We start from the raw sequence: 21,087 nt of genomic DNA on the forward strand, positions 1-21,087 counted from the left end.
TTCTTTCAATACTGTTTTGAAGTTTTCAGTGTACAAATCTCACATTTCTTTTGCTAAATTTATTCTGAAGTATTTCATTCTTTTTGATAGTATTGTAAATGGAATTGCTTCCTTAATCTCAATTTTGGATTGTTCATTGCTACTGTATAGAAGTACAACTTATTTTTGTATATTGTATATACAAAATATATTTTTGTATATTATATATACAAAATATATTTTTGTATATTAATCCTGTGTCCAGCAACTTTGTTAGTTCTAATTTTGCATGTGTGTTTATTTCTTAGAATTTTCTGTATACAAGACCATGTCATCTGTGAATATAGTTTATACATAGGCTGAGAAAATAGGCTTTTACTTCTTCCTTTCCAATATGCATGCCTTTCATTTCTTTTTCTTGCCTAATTATCCTGACTAAAGTCTCCAATACAATTTGAATAGAAGTGGTAAGAGTGAACATCCTTGTCTTGTTCCTGATCTTAGGGAAAAAGCTTTCAGGCCTTTACCATTCAATATGATATTAGCAGTGGGATTTTTAAAGCTTCCCTTTATCATTGAGGAAGTTCTCTTCTATTTCTAGTTTGTTGAATGATTTTTTTAATCGTGAAAGAGTTTGAGGTTTTGTCAAATTCTTTTTCTGCATCTGTTGAAATGATCATATGGTTTTTGTCCTTTATTCTATTAATTTGGTATACTACATTGACTGATTTTCCTATGTTGAACCAGCTTACATTCCTGGCATAAATCCCACTTGTCAAGGTGTATAATCCTTTATGTATGTTGCTGGATTAGGTTTGCTGAATTTTGTTAAGAATTTTTGCATCCATATTCATAAGGGATATTGGTCTGTAGGTTTCTTTCCTTGCGATGTCTTTGTCTGGTTTTGGCCTAACAAAATGAGTTGTGATGTGGTCTACCCATTCATTTTCACACTTAGACTGCTGTCTCCTATACATCTGTCAGGTGCAAGGAAAGGGTGGCATTTTTTAACAGTTTTACTGGGGTATAATAGACAAACAATAGCTGCACCTATTAAATTGTATAATCTGATAAATTTTGATGGTAAGCATCACCATTTGAGACAATAACATCCGTAACCCCATAAATTTTTCTCATACCCTTTTGCAATCTCTCCTTCCTGCCCACCTTCCCACCTCCAGGACCACTGATCTACTTTCTCTCATGGTAGAATAGTTCTTTAATTTTATGTAAAGGGAATCATGTAGTATATAACATTTCTAAAATCTGGCTTCTTTCACTCAGCTTAATTATTTTGAGATTGATCTGTGTTTTTGTGTGTATCAATAGTCCAATCCTTTTTTATTGCTGACTAGTATTCCATCGTATGAATATACCACAATTTCTTTATACATTCACCTGCTGATGGACAGTTGTTTTCAGCTGTGGGATCTTCCAACCAAAAATGCTATCAAACTTTGGAGTATAAGACTTTGTCTGCACAAATACTTTCTTTCTCTTGGGTAAATCCCTAGGAGTGGAATGGCTGGATTATATGGCAGGTATATGCTTAAATTTTAAAGAAATTGCCCAACATTTTTCCAAAGTGGTTGTGCCATTTTACATTCTCATTAGTGGAGGCCAAGAGTTCAAGTTGCCCCACATCCATGCCAAGTCATGGTATGGTCAATTTTTAAATTTTAACTATTCTATCAGGTGTGCAGTAGCATCTCAGGGTGATTTTTATGTGCACTTCCTAATGACTAATGATACTGATCTTTTCATGTGCTTATTTTCCATCTACATATCTTCTTTGAAGTGCCTGTCCAAATCTTTTGCTCAATTTTCTTTTATTGGGCAGCTTGTTTTCCTATTTTTGAGAGTTCCCTACATAACGTCTCAGGATATTAAATCCTTTATAAGATATATCATTTAGAGATATTTTCTTCCAAGTCTGTGGCTTTTCTGTTCATTTTCTTAATAGTGTCCTTTGAAGAGCAGAAGTTTTAAATTTTGATGAAGTCCAATTTATCAACTTTTGCATTAACGGATCATGCTTTCAGTATCCTATCTATGAAAATTTTGGCTACTCTAAGGTCACAGAGATTTTCTTCTATGCTTTTTCTAGAAGTTTTATCATTTTAGGTTTTATATTTAGGTGTATGATCCATTTTGAGTTAATTGTTGTATATGGTATGAAGTAGTCACTGTTCCTGCATCTTTTTTGAGAAAAAATTATCCTGCATCCACTGAATTACTTTTGTAAATTTGTCAAAAATAAATTGTTCGAGATCTAAGATGGTGGCATAGAGAGGACTGGAAGCTAGTTAGTCTCCCTGGAACAACTAACAAACAACCAGGAACAACGAGTAAATAATCCGGGATAACTGCAGGGTGACAAACATGACCATCCACTCATCATACACCAACCTGAATTGGGAGGAATGCCCAAGATCGCAGCATAAAATCTGTAAGTAAAAACTGCGGATTCAAGCCGGAAGCCTCCTCCCCCCACAGCCCAAGCTGCAAAGCCTCGTGGTGCTAGAGAGAAGCTCTCTCCCAGCAAGTAAATATAGCTCAGCTGAGCTCCAACTGGGGTTTTAATTAACAAGTGTGGACTGCTTGCTATGAGCTATGAATCCCCAACAAGCAGACAGAGGCTTTGGGTGACGACTGACCTTGGAGAGCCAGAGGGTGGCCACGGACTGGCCCTGAAGGGGGCTTTCTGTCCCCGTTTCAGCTCAGTGGAAAAAGCCTCAGCCATTCAGTTCCCAGTGCTCTGACCCAGACAAGAGTGGAGATAGCACAGGCAGACTTTTCAAATGCTAATGACCTCTCCCTAGGGGGTCTATCTTCCCTAAGAGGAAAGAGGAGGGGCCCAGCTCTACTACCTGCCTCCCATTCAGAACCAGAGCCCAGAGCCTGGGGGAAAAGAGCCACAGGCCACATCTCCTTACACCAGTCTAGAGTTACAGGCTGACAGGTGCCACCTGCTGGGCAGAAAAGCACAGTGACCTGAGGCATCACAGGTTGTACCAATTTTCTAAGACACCCTCAGGGAAACTGGATACTGAATATTTCTTCATTCTGGGGCCTGAGCCCATTCTGGTCTGGGAAAACCTGATTGGGGTAACCAAGGAAACTATGCCTAGACAACAGAAAACTACAACCTACACTAAGAAAAATGAAGTTATGGCCCAGTCAAAGGAACAAACTTACACTTCAACTGAGATACAGGAATTGAAACAACTAATAATAAGTCAATTCAAAAAGTTTGGGAAAGATATGGTGAAAGAGATGAACCATATAATGAAAACACTGGGTGTACATAAGGTAGAAATTGAAAGTTTGAAAAACCAACTGGCAGAATATATGGAAATGAAAGGCACAACACAAGAGATGAAAGACACAATGGAAACATACAACAGCAGATCTCAAGAGGCAGAAGAAAACACTCAGGAACTGGAGAACAAGGAACCTGAAAGCCTACACACAAAAGAACAGATAGAGAAAAGAATGGAAAAATACGAGCAACATCTCCGGGAACTTAAGGACAAAATGAAAAGCAAGAATGTACACATCATTGGTGTCCCAGAAGGAGAAGAGAAGGGAAAAGGGGCAGAAGCAATAATAGAGGAAATAATCAATGAAAATTTCCCGTCTCTTATGAAAGACATAAAATTTGCAGATCCAGGAAGTGCAGTGTACCCCAAACAGAATAGATCTGAATAGGCCTACGCCAAGACACTTAATAATCAGATTATCAAACGTCAAAGACAAAGAGAAAATCCTGAATGCAGCAAGAGAAAAGCAATCCATCACATACGAAGGAAGCTTGATAAGACTACGTGTGGATTTCTCAACGGAAACCATGGAGGCAAGAAGGCAGTGGTATGATATATTTAAGATACTGAAAGAGAAAAACCACCAACCAAGAATCCTATATCTGGCAAAACTATCCTTCAAATATGAGGGAGAGCTTAAAATACTCTCTGACAAACAGAAAATGACAGAGTTTGTGAACAAGATACCTGCTCTACAGGAAACACTAAAGGAAGCACTGCAGACAGAAAGGAAAAGACAGGAGTGAGAGATTTGGAAAACAATTTTGGGAGATAGTAGCACAGCAATGTAAGTACACTGAACAAAGATGACTGTGAGTATGGTTGAAAGAGGAAGGTTGGGACCATGAGGGACAGCAGAACAAAAGACGAAAGATAAAGACTGGGACTGTGTAACTCAGGGAAACCTAGGGTGCTCAATGATTGTAATAAAAGGTAAAAATATGTTTTCACACGAGGTAGAACAAATGAATATCAACATTGCAAGGTGTTAAAAATAGGGTGGGATTGGGGGGAAAATACAATTAATGCAAACTAGAGACTGTAATTTACAGAAACATTGTATTATGCTTCCCTTAATATAACAAAGGCAATATACCACAGCTAAATGCATATGAGGGGGTGGGGACTAGGGGAAGGGTATGGGACTCCTGGCATTGGTGATGTTATCTGACTCTTTATTCTACTTTGGGTTAATGCTATCTTTCTTTTTGTTGCTTGCTAGATGTCAAGTTTGTTGTTTTTTTTGTTTTGTTTTCTCTCTCTTTTCTTTTTCTTTTGTCTCTCTGCCTTCTTTGACTCTTCCTCTTCCTTTGTAGAAGAAAGGGAGATGTCCTTATATAGAAAGTGGCAATGATGCTGAATACATAAATACGTGACTATACAGGGAACCAATGATTGTTTACTTAGGATGGAATGTATGGTGTATGAACAAAACCATCTTGAAAGAAATGAGTTGATGAAGAAATCTTGAGGGCACTATATTGAGTGAAATAAGACAGACACATAAAGGCCAAATATTGCAGGGTCTCACTGATTTGAACTAATTAGAATATGTAAACTCATAGACATGAAATATAAGTTACCAGGGTATAGAATGAGGCTAAAGAATGGGGAGCGGCTGCTTATTATGAGCAGAATGTTCAACTAGGGTGATCTTAAACATTTGGAAATGGACAGGGATGATGGTGGCATGTTGTGAGAATAACTAACAGTGCTGAAAGGTGTGTGAAGGTGGTGGAAAGGGTAAGCTCAGAGTCACGCATGTCACCAGAAGGAAAGCTGGAGGTTAAAAGATGGGAATGTATAAAACAGTGAATCTTGTGGTGGACAATGTCCGTGATTAACTATACAAATATTAAAAATCTCTCTCACGAACTAGAACAAATGTATGACACTATAACTAGAAGTTAATATAGAGAGGCATATAGGAAAAAAAAATATACCTATTGCAAAGTATATACTACATTTAGTAGTATTTTAACATCCTTTCATCAACAGTAACAAATGCACTATACCAAAACTATGAATCAATAATGGAGGGGGGCACAGTTAGGGGTATGGGAGGATCTGAGTTTCCTTTTTTTGTCTTTATTTCTTTTCTGGAGTAATGAAAATGTTCTAAAAATTAAAAAAAATTGTGTTGATGGATGCACAGCTGTATGATGGTACCATGGGCAATAGATTGTACACTTTGGATCTTTGGACAGTTGTATGGTATGCGAACAATCTCAATAAAATGTATAAATATATATATAAAATAAAAATAGCTTGATTTGTTGAGATGTTTTAAAAAAAAAAAAAGTGTGTGGCCAGGAGGCCCTTTCCTATCCCCTCTTGCCAGGCAGGGGTTGGACTGGAGCTTCTTGCTGGGGCCTGGAAAGGAATCCATTTGGCCTGGTCAGGGGCTCTCAGAGGTATCACAAAGAACTTCAAAGTGCAGTTCACTTTTTACTTGTGTTTTTGTTATTATTTTAATTTTGGGGGAATATGAAAATATTCAAAAATTGTGGTGATGAATGAATGCACAACAATATGATGGTACTGGGAACAATTGATTGTACATTGTGGATGATTGTATGGTATGTGAGTATATCTCAATAAAACTGAATTAAAAATAAATAAATAAATAAATCAGTTGTTCATCTATGTTTGGGGATATCTCTGGAATCTATTCTGTTCCACTGATTTATTGGTACGTATACCAATATATATACCAATACAACACTTTCTTGATTGCTATAGTTTTACAGTAAGTCTTGAAATTAGTACTGTTAATCCTCCAACATTGCTTCCTTTTTTAAAGTTGTTTTGGTTATTTTAGGTTCTATGCACTTCCATACGCATTTTAGAATTGGCTTGTCATTTTCTATAAAAAGAACCTGCTGGGATCTTGATTGGGATTGTGTTGAATCCATAGATCAACATGAAAATTGACAACTTAACAATATTGACTTCTTGTCCTTTGAACACAGTATATATCTCCATTTACTTAGTCTTACTCAATTCTCTCAGCAATGTTTTGTAGTTTTCAGTGTGCTTTTATCGCACACCTACCGTCAAATCTATAACCAAGTATTTTATTTTTATACTATTGTAAATGGTACTGGTTTTTAAATTTCAATTTCTGATTGCTTATTTCTAGTATATAGAAATACAATTCATTTTGATATATTGATCTGGTGTTGTGAAATCTTGCTAAACTCACTTATTCTAGTAGCTTTATTTAGATTCCATACAGTTTTCTACATAGACAATCATGTTTTCTACAAAGAAGGGTTGTACTTCTTCCTTTCTGATACGGATGCCATTTATTTACTTTTCTTAGCTTATTGCACTGGTCAGAAATGCCAATACAATATTGAATGGAAGAGGTCAGAACAGATATATTTGTCTTGCTCCTGATCTTTGGGAGGAAGCATTCAGTCATTCACCATTAAAAAAAAAAAACCTAAGTTTTTCATGAATGCCATTTATCAAATTGAGGACCTTCCTTCAATACTTTGTTGAGAGTTGTTATCAAAAATGGAGCTCGATTTTGTGAAATGCTTTTCTTTCATCTACTGAGACAATCATATAGGTTTTCTTTTAGTCTGTTAATATGGTGAGTTACATTGACTTATTTGCAAATGTTAAACCATCCTTGCATTCCTGGGATAACCATCTCTTCTTGGTCTTGATGTATTTTCCTATCTATGAATCTATCTCAATCAATCAATTTATTTCTCTCTCTACATGTATGATTTGTTTTGCTAAAATTTTCTTAAGAATTTCTGAATCATACTTATGAAGTATATTGGTCTATAGTTTTCATTCCTCGTAATGTCTTTGTCTGGTTTTGACATTGGGGTAATGAATAATCCTGCAAGTATTTCTTCCTCTTCAATCTTCTGAAAGAGTTTACATAGAATTAGTATCTTTTTCTCCTTAAATGTTTAGTAGAATTCACCAGTGAAGCCATCTGTGTCTGGAATTTTCTCTGTGGAAAGCTTTTTAAGTACAGATTCAATTTCTTTAATAGACATAAGGCTATTTAAGTTATCAGTTTCTTTTCTGGTGGTTTTGTCTTTTAAGGAATTCGTCCATTTCATCTAAGTTGTTGAATTTATTGGTATGAAGTTGTTCATAATATTCCCTTATTATCCTTTTAACATCTGTGGTATCTGCAGTGATGTCAACTCTCTCATTCCTGATCTTGGTAATTTGTGTCTTTCTCTCTCTCTCTCTCTCTCTCTCTCTCTTTTTTCCGGATCAGTCTAGCTAGAGGTTTATACATTTTAATGATCATCTCAAAACACAGCTTTTGATTTCTTCACTTTTTTCTTATGTTTTCCTGTTTTCTATTTCATTAAATACCATTCTAATCTTTATATCCCATCTTCTGCTTGCTTTGTTTTTAACTTGCTTTTTTTTTCCTGGTTTCTTTAGGTAGAATTGAGGTCACTGATTTGAAACCATTCTTCTTTTCTAATACAGGACTTTAGTGACACAAGTACCACCCACCCACCCACCCACCCCCAAATACTGAGTTAGCAGCATCCCATCAATTTTGATATGTTGTGTTTTAATTTTCATTCAATTCAAAACACTAATATACCCTTTGATTTCTACTTTCACCCTTGGGTTATTTTTAAGTTTATTACTCAATTTCCAAATATTTGGGTATTTTTTCAGATATATTTCTGTTATTGAGTTCTAATTTAATTCAACTGTGGTGAGAGAACATAGTTCGTGTAACGCAATCCTTTTAAATTTATTAAGACTAGTTTTATGGACCAAAATGTACACTTGCAAATTATGTGTATTATGTTAGGTGCTTTATATCAGATCAGTTGATAATGTTTGAATTTTCTATATCCTTACTGATTTTCTTTCTACTTCCTCTATCCAGTATTGAGAAAAGTGTATTGAAATCCTTGACTGTAATTGTGGGTTTGTCTATTTCTCCTTGTAGTTCTACCAGTTTTTGTTTAATGTATTTTGAAGCTCTATTATTTGGTACATAAAAATTTAGGATTCTTATGCCAACTTAACTGATCCCTTTATCATTATGAAATGACCTTCTTTATTTCTGTTAATATTCTTTGCTCCAAAATAATTTTGTCTATTGTTAAAATAGCTACCCTGGCTTTGTTTGGTGAGTCTTATCAGAGTATATCTTATTCTATACTTTAACCTTAACCTATTTATTTTTTATTTAAAGTAGATTTCTCATAGCAACATATAGTCAACTCTTACTTTTTCATCTAATTTAACAATCTCTGCTTTTTAATCGGGGTGTTCAGACCATTTGCTATTTGTTTTCTATTTGTCCCACCTGTTCTTTGTTCATTTTTCCTCTCTTTTTCAAGGCAAGGATAATGTTAATTTTGTCCTTGGGACAGAGAGGGGAACGGAGGCAGCACAGAATGGAAAGCGCACTGGGCCAGGAGTCACATGAACTGGGTTCCAGCCTGACCCATTGCTCCACACTCTGGAGGGACCATTTGTCTCTTTTCCTGGCTCCCTCTCCCCCACACGGGGGAGGCAGGCTGGTATCTGGTGCCCAGAGAGTGCCTTGCTCTGCCCACATCCCAGAGCGGGCGCGGGTGTCTTCTACATGTGCACCTGTGTGCGCGCGCCTGTGTGCATGTGTGTGTGTGCATGTGTGTGTGTGGGAACACGTGAGCATGTATATTCCCTGGGACTCACTCACCGGCTGGCCTTTGGATCCAGGCTCCCCCTGGTTCCCAGGAAGTCCTGTTCCACCCTCTGTCCCTCGTTTGCCAGGGGGACCAAGCTGCCCAGGTAACCCGCTTTCACCCTTAAAGAAAAATACCAAGGTCACCAGTCAAAGGGGGTGGTTCTACGGAGGGGGGTTGGCTAGAGGGGAACAGGGATTCCACAGGGTCAGGTGGGGTCTCAGGATGCTGAGGGGGTCACAGATGTAAGCCTGAGGGCTGACCCTTCTACCTCCTTAAAATGAAGGTTTCTCTTCTCACCCTGGCACCCAAGGTCCCAGAAAGGCCTCCACCCTCCTCTTCCTTATCCCCATCACACCATGCAGTCCCCATCTCCACACCTCTGCTTGCAAGCCTCCTCCTGCTAGAATGCCCCCGCCCCTTCTTTTCCCATTCAAATGTTTCTGTGTCTCCTTCTGCCTGCTGTCCTCACAAAGGGTTCCAGCCTCTCCCCAACTAGAACTCAAGCTCAGGGCAGACAGAACCATGTCTAACTCATTCATCTCAATCTTCACTTCGGTTACTATCCACGATGCCTTCCCCACCAAAGTCCCTCTAGAAACTTTTCTAAATTTGCCTTGGAGGAGAATCCCAGAGGCAAGGAACGTCTGTTGTTCTACAAAGGCCCACAAGAGGGCGCGCGCGAACAACTCAACAACCAAGTAGATGGTTTCAAGGGTCTGGGTAGGGGGCAGTATTTATAGAGACTAGAATAAACCATCCTTTGTCTGGTTCAGGATTGGGGCAGGGACCCCCAATAAGGGTCGGCAATGTGGAATTCCATTTTCAGACGGGCCCTGGCCCACGGGTGCCTGAAGAATCAGTGCCATTATAGTTGGTACTTGTATAGTTGGAGCCACAGCCAAAAGAGTGGAGGGCAGGTAAATGGATTAAGATGGGTCTGACCTTGGATCCTGGGGGGCCCTGTGCTCCAGGTAAGCCGGCCACACCTGGATTTCCTCTCTTCCCAGCAGGGCCCAAGGGGCCAGGGTCCCCGTCATCTCCCTGCTCTCCCTGCAAAGAAAGAGAGCAAAGGAGGGTCTCTGAGGTTCTGAGAAACAGGCTGCCAAGGAGGCAGGAGAGCTCCAAGGTAGGGTGGACTCTGGGTACAGCTGGAAGGCTGGAGGTCATATTCCCAGATGCACTGCCTGGGGGTGAGGAGGCGGCACCAGGGGGACAAATGAGCTGGAGCTGTGCTGGGGAGGAAGGGGAGGGATTGTGGACACCAGGAGCTCTGTCCACTGGGCAGGGGGCAGGCTGCCACTGACTGAGTGCAGACATCAAAGAGAGAGGTCAGAATGGGCCACATGCCCTGGTCCCAAGGGATAAGGCAACCACCCACCCCCAAAGTATCCCAGGGAACTTCTGGATAAGTTGGTGATGCCCCATTCAAGCTTCTAAACCTGCTCCTCTTAGCCCATGGACAGTGGAAGTCTCCCCACCCTCCATACATCGTCTTCAGTGGGGAGACCGTCTGATATCCCCAAGTCCCACTCACCTGCTGACCAGCTTGGCCGTCCCTGCCAGGAAGCCCATCAGGTCCAGTGATGCCCTCAGGACCCTGTCTCCCCACCACGCCCCGGGGCCCTGGCAGCCCCTGCAGGCCCTAGGGCACACAAGAAGTTGGTGAGGGCTGGGGGTGGGGGGAGGCTGGTGGGGGAGAAAAATTTGCCCAGCACTCACCTGGATCCCCCTCCTTCCTGGGGCCCCAGCCTTGCCTTGCTTTCCCTTTGGTCCCTGAAAAATCAAGAGGCACATCACAGAGGCTGCCTGGAGGAGGTGAAGCCCCACAGGAGCTCTGTGGGGGTGGGGGTGAGCATGGGTTTTGAGAGGCCCTTTACTCTTGGGCCTCAGCATCTGAATCTGCAATGGGCCCAAACACCTTAACCTGTGAGCTGAGTGGCTGGGCTGGCCTGGTCAGCCACTGTCACTGACCCTGCCCTGGGCCCCGGCATCCCCTCACTGGCTCCTGCACTGCAGTGGCTCAGGGCATCGGCAATTTCCCGGTCCAAGCCCAGGCTGGTCCATTTGATCCTCGGAATATCCCTGATGGGTTGGGGGGAAGCAGCCCAGTGGGGGCCAGTGTGGTTGTGAAGCAGCCAGAGCTGACCCAACCACAGGAGGCCAGGGCAGGGACCCTGGGTCCAAGGCAGGAAGTCCCCCTGCCCTCCTGCACCATCACTGTCCCTGTCCACTCCCTCCAGCCCCCTTGTCCACCTCTCCCAGTGTTTGCTCTCTATCAACAGTATGGTTTGGTGAAAGGAGAGGCAGCTTGGGCTCTTGACTCTCCTGGGTTCAAATCCCTCCCTATTCCTTCCCAGCTGGCTGCCCTCAGATGGGCGACTTCCTCCTGAGCCTCTATCCTAGGGGGCTGCTTGAAGGGAAACGGAACCAGGCTAGAAAGACCCGCGAGCTCCGGGCGAACTACCCCTCTCTGTGGTCCCCTTTCTGTCTCTCCTCCCACCCAGCCCTGCCTTTGACCTGCTGAGTGACCTGGGGCCCTTCCCTTCCCTTCCCGGGGCTCAGGCTCCCGAGGGGACCAGTGAACCCTCTTACCTCTTCGCCTTTGGATCCTTTGGGTCCCGGCAGCCCCTGGGGTCCCGGATGCCCCTGCAAACCAAGGTGAGATGACGCAAGGCAGCCCCAGGATTCTCTCCCGGGGAGGGTGGCCAGTCTCCGCCTGGAGAGGGAGGGTGGGGAGGGGTTTGGGGGTGCAGGCTCTGGGGGTGTCCCCAGGGCCAGGGCAGTAGAAACCAGAACAGGTTGCCCCAGGCCCCCCTGCAGAGAGGGTCCCTTGAAGCAGAAGGGGTCTGGTTCCTTAATACCGGCTCCACCCCTCGGGGCAGGAAGCAGCACTCACGGGCAGGCCCTGCTCTCCCGGCTTTCCGCGGAGGCCTTGCACACCCTCCTGACCCTAGAAGCCAAGAGACACAGGTGAAGGCGCCCACCCTGGAGGGGAAAGGGGCCACTTCCAACCTGCAGGAGGTGCCCCAGAAACCCTCCTTCTTCCCTGCTGGTGTTGCTATCTCTCTCAGTCTCAGTTTCCTCTTCTGCAAAATGGGTGGAATAAAGACCCTGCCAGCCTGGCAGGAGAGGGGGGTGAAGAGCTCAGTGGGGGCCCGGTGCTCCTTCCGTGGCTCCTCCTGCTTCCGGCTGCTGCTTTGGCTGGGGGAGCTTCCCTGGCCACAGACCCGAGGCCCTCAGACGGGAAGGGGCAGCTCAGGTGTCAAAAGGCCCAGATGTGCCCCCAGCCCCGTCCTCTCCCTCCTGTCCCTCAGGTAAGGTCTCCACCCTTCCACTTGCAGCGGGAACAGAAGCCCAGGAGCCTCCCGCAGCGTGAGGACTAATGGTGGAAGGAAAGCCGGCTTCCCGGCTGCCCTAATTGCAGGCTGCTGCACAGGGGCCAGGGGCCACAGGTTTCCTGCTTATTACCCGCCCTATCTGCCGACAAGCAGGAGCTGGGATACTCACAGGGTAGCCAGGGTCCCCCGGGTCCCCACGGTCTCCTCGGTCACCCACAGGGCCCTGAATAACAAGGAGGCAGCAAAGCATGGGCCGCAGGGGCAAGGGGTGCCAGGCTGGGCCTCACTGCCCACACCCTCTGCAGAGCCGACAGCCCCTTCACCCTGCCCGGGATGGCAGTATAGGGATGAGGAGGGGTGGGGTGGGGAGAGGGCCTTACCCGATCTCCAGGCGGCCCAGGGGGCCCCTCGGCTTTGCCATCCTCGCCCTGCTCCCCCTGCGGACACAGAACCAGCTTTAGGCCCACCCTCCCGCTCCTGGGGGAGTTTAGGAGTTCCAGGCACTCCACACTGATTCCAGCAGAGGGGAAGTCTGGCCTGCTTTAGGGTCACCAATGGGCCATGGAAGTGAGACAGAAGGGGCTGCTGGGGAGCTGGGGGTGTGTGCATCCACCAAGCCCCTTCTCCGTGCACAGCCTCGTGCTGAGAGCTGAGCCAGACCGGAGCGTGGCTCCAGGATGGTGAGAGCACAGCACAGTGCTCTCTGCCCTCCACCCCGCTACGCATCACCCTATCCAACCACTCAAGCTGGAAGATCCTGCGTAGTCATAGCCCAAGAGCACAGCATGGAGTCAGGGAGAACTTGGTGCTGGCTCCAGCTCCGTGTGGCCCTTGACAGCTACTTCCCATATCTGAGCTCTTTACCTCAGTTGGAGAATGGGGGGAAGGAATGGGTGGTGCCCAGAGCAAGTGTGAGGCCCCCTGGAAATGACACGGCACAGCAGAGCCATCTAGTCCTCACACCAGGCCTGGGAGGCAGGCGCTGTCATCATCCCCGCCTACAGGTGAGGCCCACAGGGCACAGGGAGGTGACGTGACTCGCTCAGAGGCCTCCAGTCCCCAGGAAGACCCCTTTCTCTGAACCTTGCTGGGAGAAGGTAGACAAACAACCAGCTATAGATGAAGCCCCCAGCCCCTGATGGGAAGGTCCCGGGGCTTCCCCTGCCCCCTCAGCAGCCAGCCAGCCTTGGGGTCTCGCCCCTAGGAGTATCCCATCTGCAAATCAGGGGTGCCGACCATCAGCCTCGCTGTGCTGGATGCAGCAAGCAAAGGTGGGCTCAGCTCTCAGCACGAGGCTGTGCACAGAGAAGGGGCTCCGTAGACTGCCTCAGAATTGCTGTTGATAATGACAGCAGTGATGATGTGCTGCACAGATGTGGCTGAGCCAGATCAGAGCCAGGCCCCGAGCTGAGAGCCTTTTCACTGCAGGCCACCCTGGGCCCTGGTCCACCTGCAGGGCCGAGGCCGGACGCCACCTGCCAGCTACAAGAAAGGGGTAAGTGACAGGAAGCAGCAGGACCTCAGGCACTGGATCATCTGGAGCCTGGGAACTGGTGTCACGTCTCCTGGGGGCCCATTCAGGGGAACCAGGAACCCCCTCGCTGTCATTGCCACAGGGAACGTAGGAGACACGGAGAGAGGAGAGCTCCTCCCTGGGGCTGGAGCACATCCCTGGGGCAAATCAGTCCCAAGGCTGGAGGCTGGAGCTCATTGGCCCTCTGTGGCTCCTGCGGGCAAAGGTTCAGGGGTGGGACTGGGCCCGTGGCCTGGAACCAGTCGTACCCAGGGAGGTGGCCCAGGGAGCAGGGATTCCCTCTTCTGTCCCAGCCCACTTTCTATGACTCTTTTCCCCAGATCTTGGTCCCACAATGGAGGGAGGCAGTTGGACTGAGAGCTCTGAGGAAGGATGCTTATCTAGCAAACTGTGTGCTAGGACTGTGTGAGGCACGTCTCATGCATGGTTTCGTAGACTATACAGCAATCTCATGCTGCTGGGGACCCTGCACCCATTTTACAGACAAGGAAACTGAGGCTTAGGGAGGGGAGGGTCTTAGCCAAGACCACACAGGGAGCAGGGGTGGTCTGGGCCCAAAGCCAGCTATCTGATCCCTCTGGCATCATGACAGACCGATGGCTGTAGTCTGGAGACACAGTTCTTTAGCTCCAGAAAGCTGGGTAACCCTCTCCTTGTTCCCAGAGTCTCATTCTATCTCCCCAGTCCCTCTTGCCCCTGACTTTGCAGACACAGGAACCTCTGGGGGTTTGCAAGGTGAACAGCATACTAGCTCGTTTAAGGGCCCATTTCTGGCTGGGGAAGTGGGGCCTGGCATTAGACCAATGGGGTCTGAATCCTGGCCCTGCCACCCTCCTGCCATTGATCCTGAGCATTGTGGAGACTCGGTTCCCCCACCTGTCAGATGGGACAGTGACACCTCTGTGCCCAGGTCATGACGGGGATAATGGGATTAGTCCTAGGGAAAGAGCTTGCCCACAGTCATTGCATTTTGGTCATTCTCCCCTGAGAATCTGCTGTCTCCCTTCCCAGCACCATCCCCAGTTTGTGGTTGGCTCCTCATTCATGAGACATTTTAATTTTTTAGCTCTTTAGGGAATCATTCCCCAGCTCCTAGCTCAGGGCCTGGGATGTGCTAAGTCCTTAATAAACACCTGTCACACAGTGGATGAATGACTGAATTAATATAACACCTTATAAGCCATATGATGCATCCCCAAGAGAGGCGCCAGGACCCTGGAGCCCGACACATTGGGCTTAGCTTTGCCTTCCCGAGGCCCCCCGCCCACGTACAGATGAGGCAGTGGAGCCTAGTGAACCCCTGGGGTCCCACCCAAGGCCCCCACAGACTGAGGGCAGGTTTGGTGTTGGGATCCCATTCTCAGCAGCCACAGGGACAACTTCTGGGGCTGCAGATGGCCAGAGCACCGGTCTCGGGGTCCACTGGCTCCTCCTGGTTTCAGGGTCCGTGTTAACCCCTTTTGTGCCAGTCCTGGCAGATGGAGGGCCCAGAAGGGGCTGGGGTTCCGAGCAGCACTGTCTGCTGCTCCCTTGGGATCTGCCGGAGCCTGCAGCCTGCCCTGATCTCAGATCTGTTCTTCAAGCAGGAGGAAGGGGCCAGCTAGCCAGCCAGCCATGTGGGGTGATTCACCAATTAGTTAGGGGAAAGATGACTTGGCAAAAGAAAGGAGGGCTGGGGAGGCAGTGGGGGCAGAGACAGCACTGGGCCACCTGCTGGGAGGCATTCTACCTGAGCAATCAGGAGGGGGGAAGGGGGGAAGGGGGGAAGGGGGGGAAGAGGAGGGACCCTGCACTGCTAATGTAGGACTCAGAGATGGGCTCTAGGGCCAGCTCGGGTGCTGCCTTGGCCCTTGGTGTCCCCCTGACAAAGGGGCAGGGTCTGCTGCTCAGCAGAGTTCATTGCAGCAATTTCTCTCCAATCCCGGATCTGCAGCCTTGGGTGGGGCAGGGACACGCCTTCCCCTCTGCCTCAGTGGCTCCTTCCTGGGCCGTTAAGCATTGGTCCTCTGCCGTGCTGCATCCTGCACCCTCGGCTTGCTGGGATCCTCTCCTCTCGCTCTGGCCGGGTGAGCTTTCTCACAGGCAAGGCCCCGATGCCCACGTTCACGTAGACGATGAAACTGTATTCAGTTTTACTCACTGCATGATCGATGTCTGTTTCCTTTGTTTGACTGTGAGCCCCAGGAGGGCAGGGATTGTGCGTTTTTGTTCACCGGTGCCGGGCAGAGATGACATCCAATGCACATGTGTTGAGGGTGGGTCTAAGGGCCCCCGTGGACTGCACACAGCAGTGGCGACACTGTCCTCGTGGGCTGCCCCCTGGCCAGCAGCCGTGTGAGCTGGGGGTGCGCCTGCCTGAACTTTGTGTGCCACGTGCACCGAGGGCCTGCTCTTGCCTCCCCCAGAGCCAACCTCTGCATGCTTCCAAGACCAAACACCCACCTTTTCGCCTTTTGGTCCAGGAGGTCCGAGGGGCCCCATAAGGCCCTTGTGTCCCTGCAGGAAAACAAGACGGTAAGAGGTGAGAGAATGGGGAAGGGAGGACTCAGGAGCGACAGATGCAACAGGACAGCGAGTCGGGGATGGAGACACTGGGCTGCATGACAGGGCCCTGGCTGGGTCCCAGCTCACTGTGTGGCTCTGAGCCAGTCCTGTGCCTCTCTGAGCTGCAGCTGTCCAGAGGGGCCATGTGGGTGGGGCTCAGCCAACCCTCTAAGGGGTGCCCCTGCTTGGACAGTTGGGGGTTCTGCCCACCCTGCTGTGGAGCAGCCCAGGGACCAGCTCTCAGGAGAGCCAGCTTGCGTCCTCCGAGGGGCAGGGCCAAGACCCCTGCCACAGCCGACTTCCCACCCTGTGGCCAGAACTACAGATGCCTCCCTGGAGCTCCTAGTGCCTCCCTCTCCCGTTCCCCTATCTCCTTGGCCCCCTCTTTTCTGTTCTCCTACCCTCTCCTCCCCTCCCTGCTGTATCTTTCAGACACTGGACCTGGAGCCACCAAGACCAGGGCTAAGGTCCCACTCCCAACCCTAACGAGCTGTCAGAACTTTCATACATTGTTTCACCTCCCTGAGCCTCAGTTTCCTTTTCTGAGCAAGCCCCAGGCCTCTCTGATCCCCAGTCTCCCCAGATGTGTAAGGTGGGTTTGGCTCAGTTACCTCTAGGGGAGTGCCAGCTTGGGAGCCGAAGAATGGGGTGCTCCCACTCCACAGATACTCAGTGAGGGCGCAGGGAGTAGTCCTCTCTCCACTGCCCCCCAACCCCTCGGTGGTCCTCTACTCTCCCCCCATTTTTGGTGGCCCTGGGCTGGAAGGGGGTGGGGTGGAGCCCCGAGGTCAAGAGGGAGGAGGAAGCATCGTCTTACGTCATAACCAGCCAGTCCTGGTTCTCCTTGGGCCCCCATCCGTCCCGGAGCACCCTAGGGGAGGAGGGGAGCCTCGTTGGTACCGAGTGTGGCTCTCACGGCGGGTCACAGGCACCCCGTCCCTCAGGCCCAAGCCCGGCCAGCCCGCAGCCTGGCATGGCCCCTCTGCCCAGCACCAAGGCCCCGGCTCAGTGCAGAGCAAACAGCATTTGTGCTTCAGCCCCCAATTCCTGCAGGAGCCCCCCACCCCACCCAGCCCTTCTTTCCCCCAGCTCCAGGGGCTCGCAAGAACCGAGTGCTAAATTTTCAGGAATTTTGTGAGCCAGTTGTTAAATAGAGCCATTTTTACAAATTAAATGATGAGAGCTTGCAATTATATAAACAAAGGTAATAAATACCCAACACATGTCCCTTCCTAATTAGTTTATGGCATTTAATTCTGACCTCTGCCCATGAGGGAGCTTCGGTCAGTTGTAGCTGTCTGGTGGAAATAAGGGAGCACCCCCCACGTCTCCCGGCTCCGCCTTCCGTCACCTCATGTGGGAGTCTGAGGTCAGCCAGGGTGGGTCCCCCCTCCGCGGGAACTGGCACATGCTCCAGCCAGCTCGCGGTTCATCAGAGACGCTGCCCCCTCTCTTCTTCCCCCCAACCCCCTGCCTCTGGGGGTGCTCACCCCCCACAGCCCCTCCAGCGCCGTTCCTTCAGGGCTGCCCAGCAACAGTCTGGGCCCCCCGAGAGTCACCCGGGACTGCCACCGCCTCACCCTGATCCTTGTGAAATCTGTTTCTAGTGGGGAGCTCCTCCTCCAATAAACACTCACGAGGGTCTGCTCGCTCCCCACCCTCACAGCAGGGCCAGTTGATGTGGGTCTGCCGACGACTTTAGGGGACCCTCAGACCCTCTGAAATGGCAATAAATACTCTGTATGGTGTGTGCCTTTCCAGGGAGAGGGGCTGCAGCTTTTCTGCAGGTTCCTAATGGCATCCATGACCCCGAAGAGGAGGGTGGATGATGAAAGCCGGGTGCTTAGGGGACAGTGGGGTGGGCTGTCAGGCCGTCAGCCACAGGGACATCATCCTGCACCTCTCTCTCTGCCTACGGTCTCCTCTATTCTGTGCCTGACCCCCAAACCCAGGCCCACACCGGCTGGAGCGTCCTCACCATTGGTCCCAGGCTGCCCCGGGACCCTTTAGGGCCTGGGGTGCCAGGGGGTCCGGGGTCTCCGGGGACGCCCATCTCACCCAGCTGTCCTTGGTAGCCCTTGGCACCCTGCAGCAGGAGGAGAGACAAGCGGTCACCGGGTCCAGCAGGAGCAGGGGGAGAGAGAGGGATGAGGTGAGGGATGGGGGAGGACTGGGGAAGGAAGGGAGGGAGTATGGAGGGACATGGGGCAGACTGTGGGGGGGGGGCCTGGGGTGACTATGGTGGGGGAAAGAGGGAGGGAGACCACCTTGGCTCCAGTCCGGCCCTTCACGCCTTGCTTGCCTGGTTTTCCTTCAGGTCCCTGAAGGGAGAAAAGGAGAAAGAGTAAGAGAAAGAAAGATGAGAAAAGAGACAAAACTGGGGCTGATCCATGAGTGGTTAGAGTGCTCTTCCTGGAGCCCTGAGCTCCTGGACCTACCTTCCTGTGTTCATCTGTGAAATGGGGGCAACAGTCATATTTTTTTCTGATTTTTTAAATTGTGGTAAAATACATTAAACAAAATCTGTCATCTTAATCATGTTTACATGTATGATTCAGTGACAATTATATATACACAATATTGTGCAAACATCACCACTATTTCCAAAAGTTTTCATCACTCCAGCCCCCGGGAACTTCTTATTCAGCTCGTATTTGCCTCGCGGAGCTGGAGGATTCAACTCGTTGATACAGCAAAGTGCCTCCAGCCTACAAGCCCATAGGAAGGGTGGGATGGGGCCCAATCTATTAAGTCCCTGTGGTCACTGTTGTCATGGTTACCACCAGTGTCATCCCCCCCCATTCCCCCCAATCCCCCGGGTTGTCCTAAGGGGAACAGCTCTCTGGCTGAACTTTCTCCATGTGCCAAGCTCTGTTCCACCCTCCTAAGGACCTCACACCCACAGACGGTGACAGCTCAAATTCCCAAAGGTGAAGGGCCTCACCCAGGGTCCCAGCTGGTCCCTGAGTCAAGTTCCACCTCCAGCCTCAGGGTCCCCTGATGACACAAGGCCGACAGAAGTGTTCTAGGCTCCCCCCACCACTGGGATGCTGCGTGTCACTTCTGTACCATCCCCGAGGCTGTGTCCCACAGACCCAGACTCCTCTCTCAGGGAGAGGGTCCTGGGGTTGGAAGGGCCCCTCCCACTGGGTCCTTGTGCTGGGAGGGAGAGCCACACACCCCACCACCACCACCACTCTCCCACGGGGCACCCAGGCCACTCACTACCAGGCCACTCTGCCCCCTCCCCCACAGGACATCCTCTGCCCTGCCCCCAAGGGAGTGATCTGGCTTTGCATCAGTGGTCAGGGAAACTGCCCAGCAGGAGTGAGCGTGTGTATGTGTGCATATGTAGGTGTAAGAGAGAGAGAAAGGGAAGGGAGCCCTCATCTTGGGCCACAGTGGGTTGAGATGTAGAGGCTGGGGCAGGCAGCTTTTCTAGCCTGGAAGGGACTTCCCAAGTGCTCCAGAGAACAGTTCCCTCAAGGCCCAAGCCTCAAAGGGAGCTGGCAAGAACATTTATCTTCTTGGAAAATACTAAAAAGCTAGTTTGATTCGGTCCCTCTGGCCGCATTAACAGAGGCATATGCTGTAGGACCAGGGAGGTGATGGTCCCATCTGCTCTTCAGACCCCACTCAGGTGGGTGTTGCCCTTTAAGAGAAGGCCTGACTAGTTGAGCTGGAGGAGGGGCAGGAAGAGAAGGCCCCAGAAGAACATGGGAACACCTGGGCCACCCCAGAGGGACTTGATTCCTGTCTGCAGATCTCTGGCCTAGGGCCGGGGCAGACGGGTTTAAGGAGTGGCCAGTGGACGGAAATTACAGGGTGGCTGGCTTTGATTCAGCACAAGAGAGACGTGTCTGCTCAGAAGACACAACGTAACCAGTATACTGGCAAAGATGGCTTATCCCAGACAAGCGCCAGTCAGACCTAGCCATGCTGGGGAGGGAGAGCGCACCTGCCCCTGGCTCTAGGCCCTCGTGTGACCCTAGACAAGCCCCGCTCCTCCTCCGGGCCGAGGCTCAGTTTCTCCACCTCTAACGTGAAGATCTTAAACTGGCCCCTGCACCATCCACAGGGTGGCTTCCAGCACGCACAGCTAAGGAGCACTCGAAATGTGGCTACTGTGACTGAGGGACTGGATTCTTAATTTCATTTAATTAAATTAAAACTAAATGTAAAAACTGATAAGCAATCCAGTTGTTGGAAAACTGACATATGTTTGGAGTACCTTGGCTACGTGAATGTACTCTCACAATTGTAAATTTTATAAAATCTAAATATGGATCAAGTTTTCCAATGAAAATTTAACACCCAAATTAAGATGTGCTGTAAATGTAAACAACAGACTTTCAAAGACCTAGTGCTGACTTCTTAGAAAAAAAATACAAAGAATCTCACTATTGACTTTTTGTATTGATTACATGTTGAAATGATTATATTTTGATATATCAGATTAAACATAACCGATGCTTAAAATTAAGCATCACCTTAAGCATTCACCTGTTTTCTTTTTACCTTTTTAAAATGTGGCTACTAGAAAATTTAAAATTACACTTGTGGCTCATATTCTGTTTCTTTTGGACAGTGCTGGTAAAATAATTTCAAGATCTCTTGTTTCCCCAGTAATGAAATATGAATAATCCTCATGGCTTTTAACCGCATGCTAAGCACCGTGGGTGGATGCT

At 48.6% G+C, this 21,087-nt stretch overlaps 1 protein-coding gene across 6 annotated transcripts in view; it reads right to left on the minus strand.

Annotated features, from left to right (window-relative positions):
* COL27A1 (collagen type XXVII alpha 1 chain) overlaps nucleotides 1-21,087 on the minus strand; it is a 153,552-nt gene that overhangs the window by 14,624 nt on the left and 117,841 nt on the right. For 4 of the 6 annotated variants that reach the window (XM_037797559.1, XM_037797558.1, XM_037797556.1 and 1 more), the window contains 12 exons: nucleotides 18,667-18,720; nucleotides 18,378-18,485; nucleotides 17,217-17,270; nucleotides 16,298-16,351; nucleotides 12,702-12,758; nucleotides 12,491-12,544; nucleotides 11,880-11,933; nucleotides 11,576-11,629; nucleotides 10,703-10,756; nucleotides 10,518-10,625; nucleotides 9,926-10,033; nucleotides 8,995-9,102 (listed from right to left, as the gene is read on the minus strand). In XM_037797559.1, coding sequence (XP_037653487.1) covers nucleotides 8,995-9,102; nucleotides 9,926-10,033; nucleotides 10,518-10,625; nucleotides 10,703-10,756; nucleotides 11,576-11,629; nucleotides 11,880-11,933; nucleotides 12,491-12,544; nucleotides 12,702-12,758; nucleotides 16,298-16,351; nucleotides 17,217-17,270; nucleotides 18,378-18,485; nucleotides 18,667-18,720 — 867 coding nt within the window. Of the gene's footprint in view, nucleotides 1-8,994; nucleotides 9,103-9,925; nucleotides 10,034-10,517; nucleotides 10,626-10,702; nucleotides 10,757-11,575; nucleotides 11,700-11,879; nucleotides 11,934-12,490; nucleotides 12,545-12,701; nucleotides 12,759-16,297; nucleotides 16,352-17,216; nucleotides 17,271-18,377; nucleotides 18,486-18,666; nucleotides 18,721-21,087 lie in introns of all 6 variants that reach the window. The other 2 variants (XR_005210656.1, XM_037797557.1) reach the window with 2 other exon arrangements.

This window comes from Choloepus didactylus, chromosome 10, assembly GCF_015220235.1.
Source record: "Choloepus didactylus isolate mChoDid1 chromosome 10, mChoDid1.pri, whole genome shotgun sequence".
NCBI lineage: Eukaryota > Metazoa > Chordata > Mammalia > Pilosa > Megalonychidae > Choloepus > Choloepus didactylus.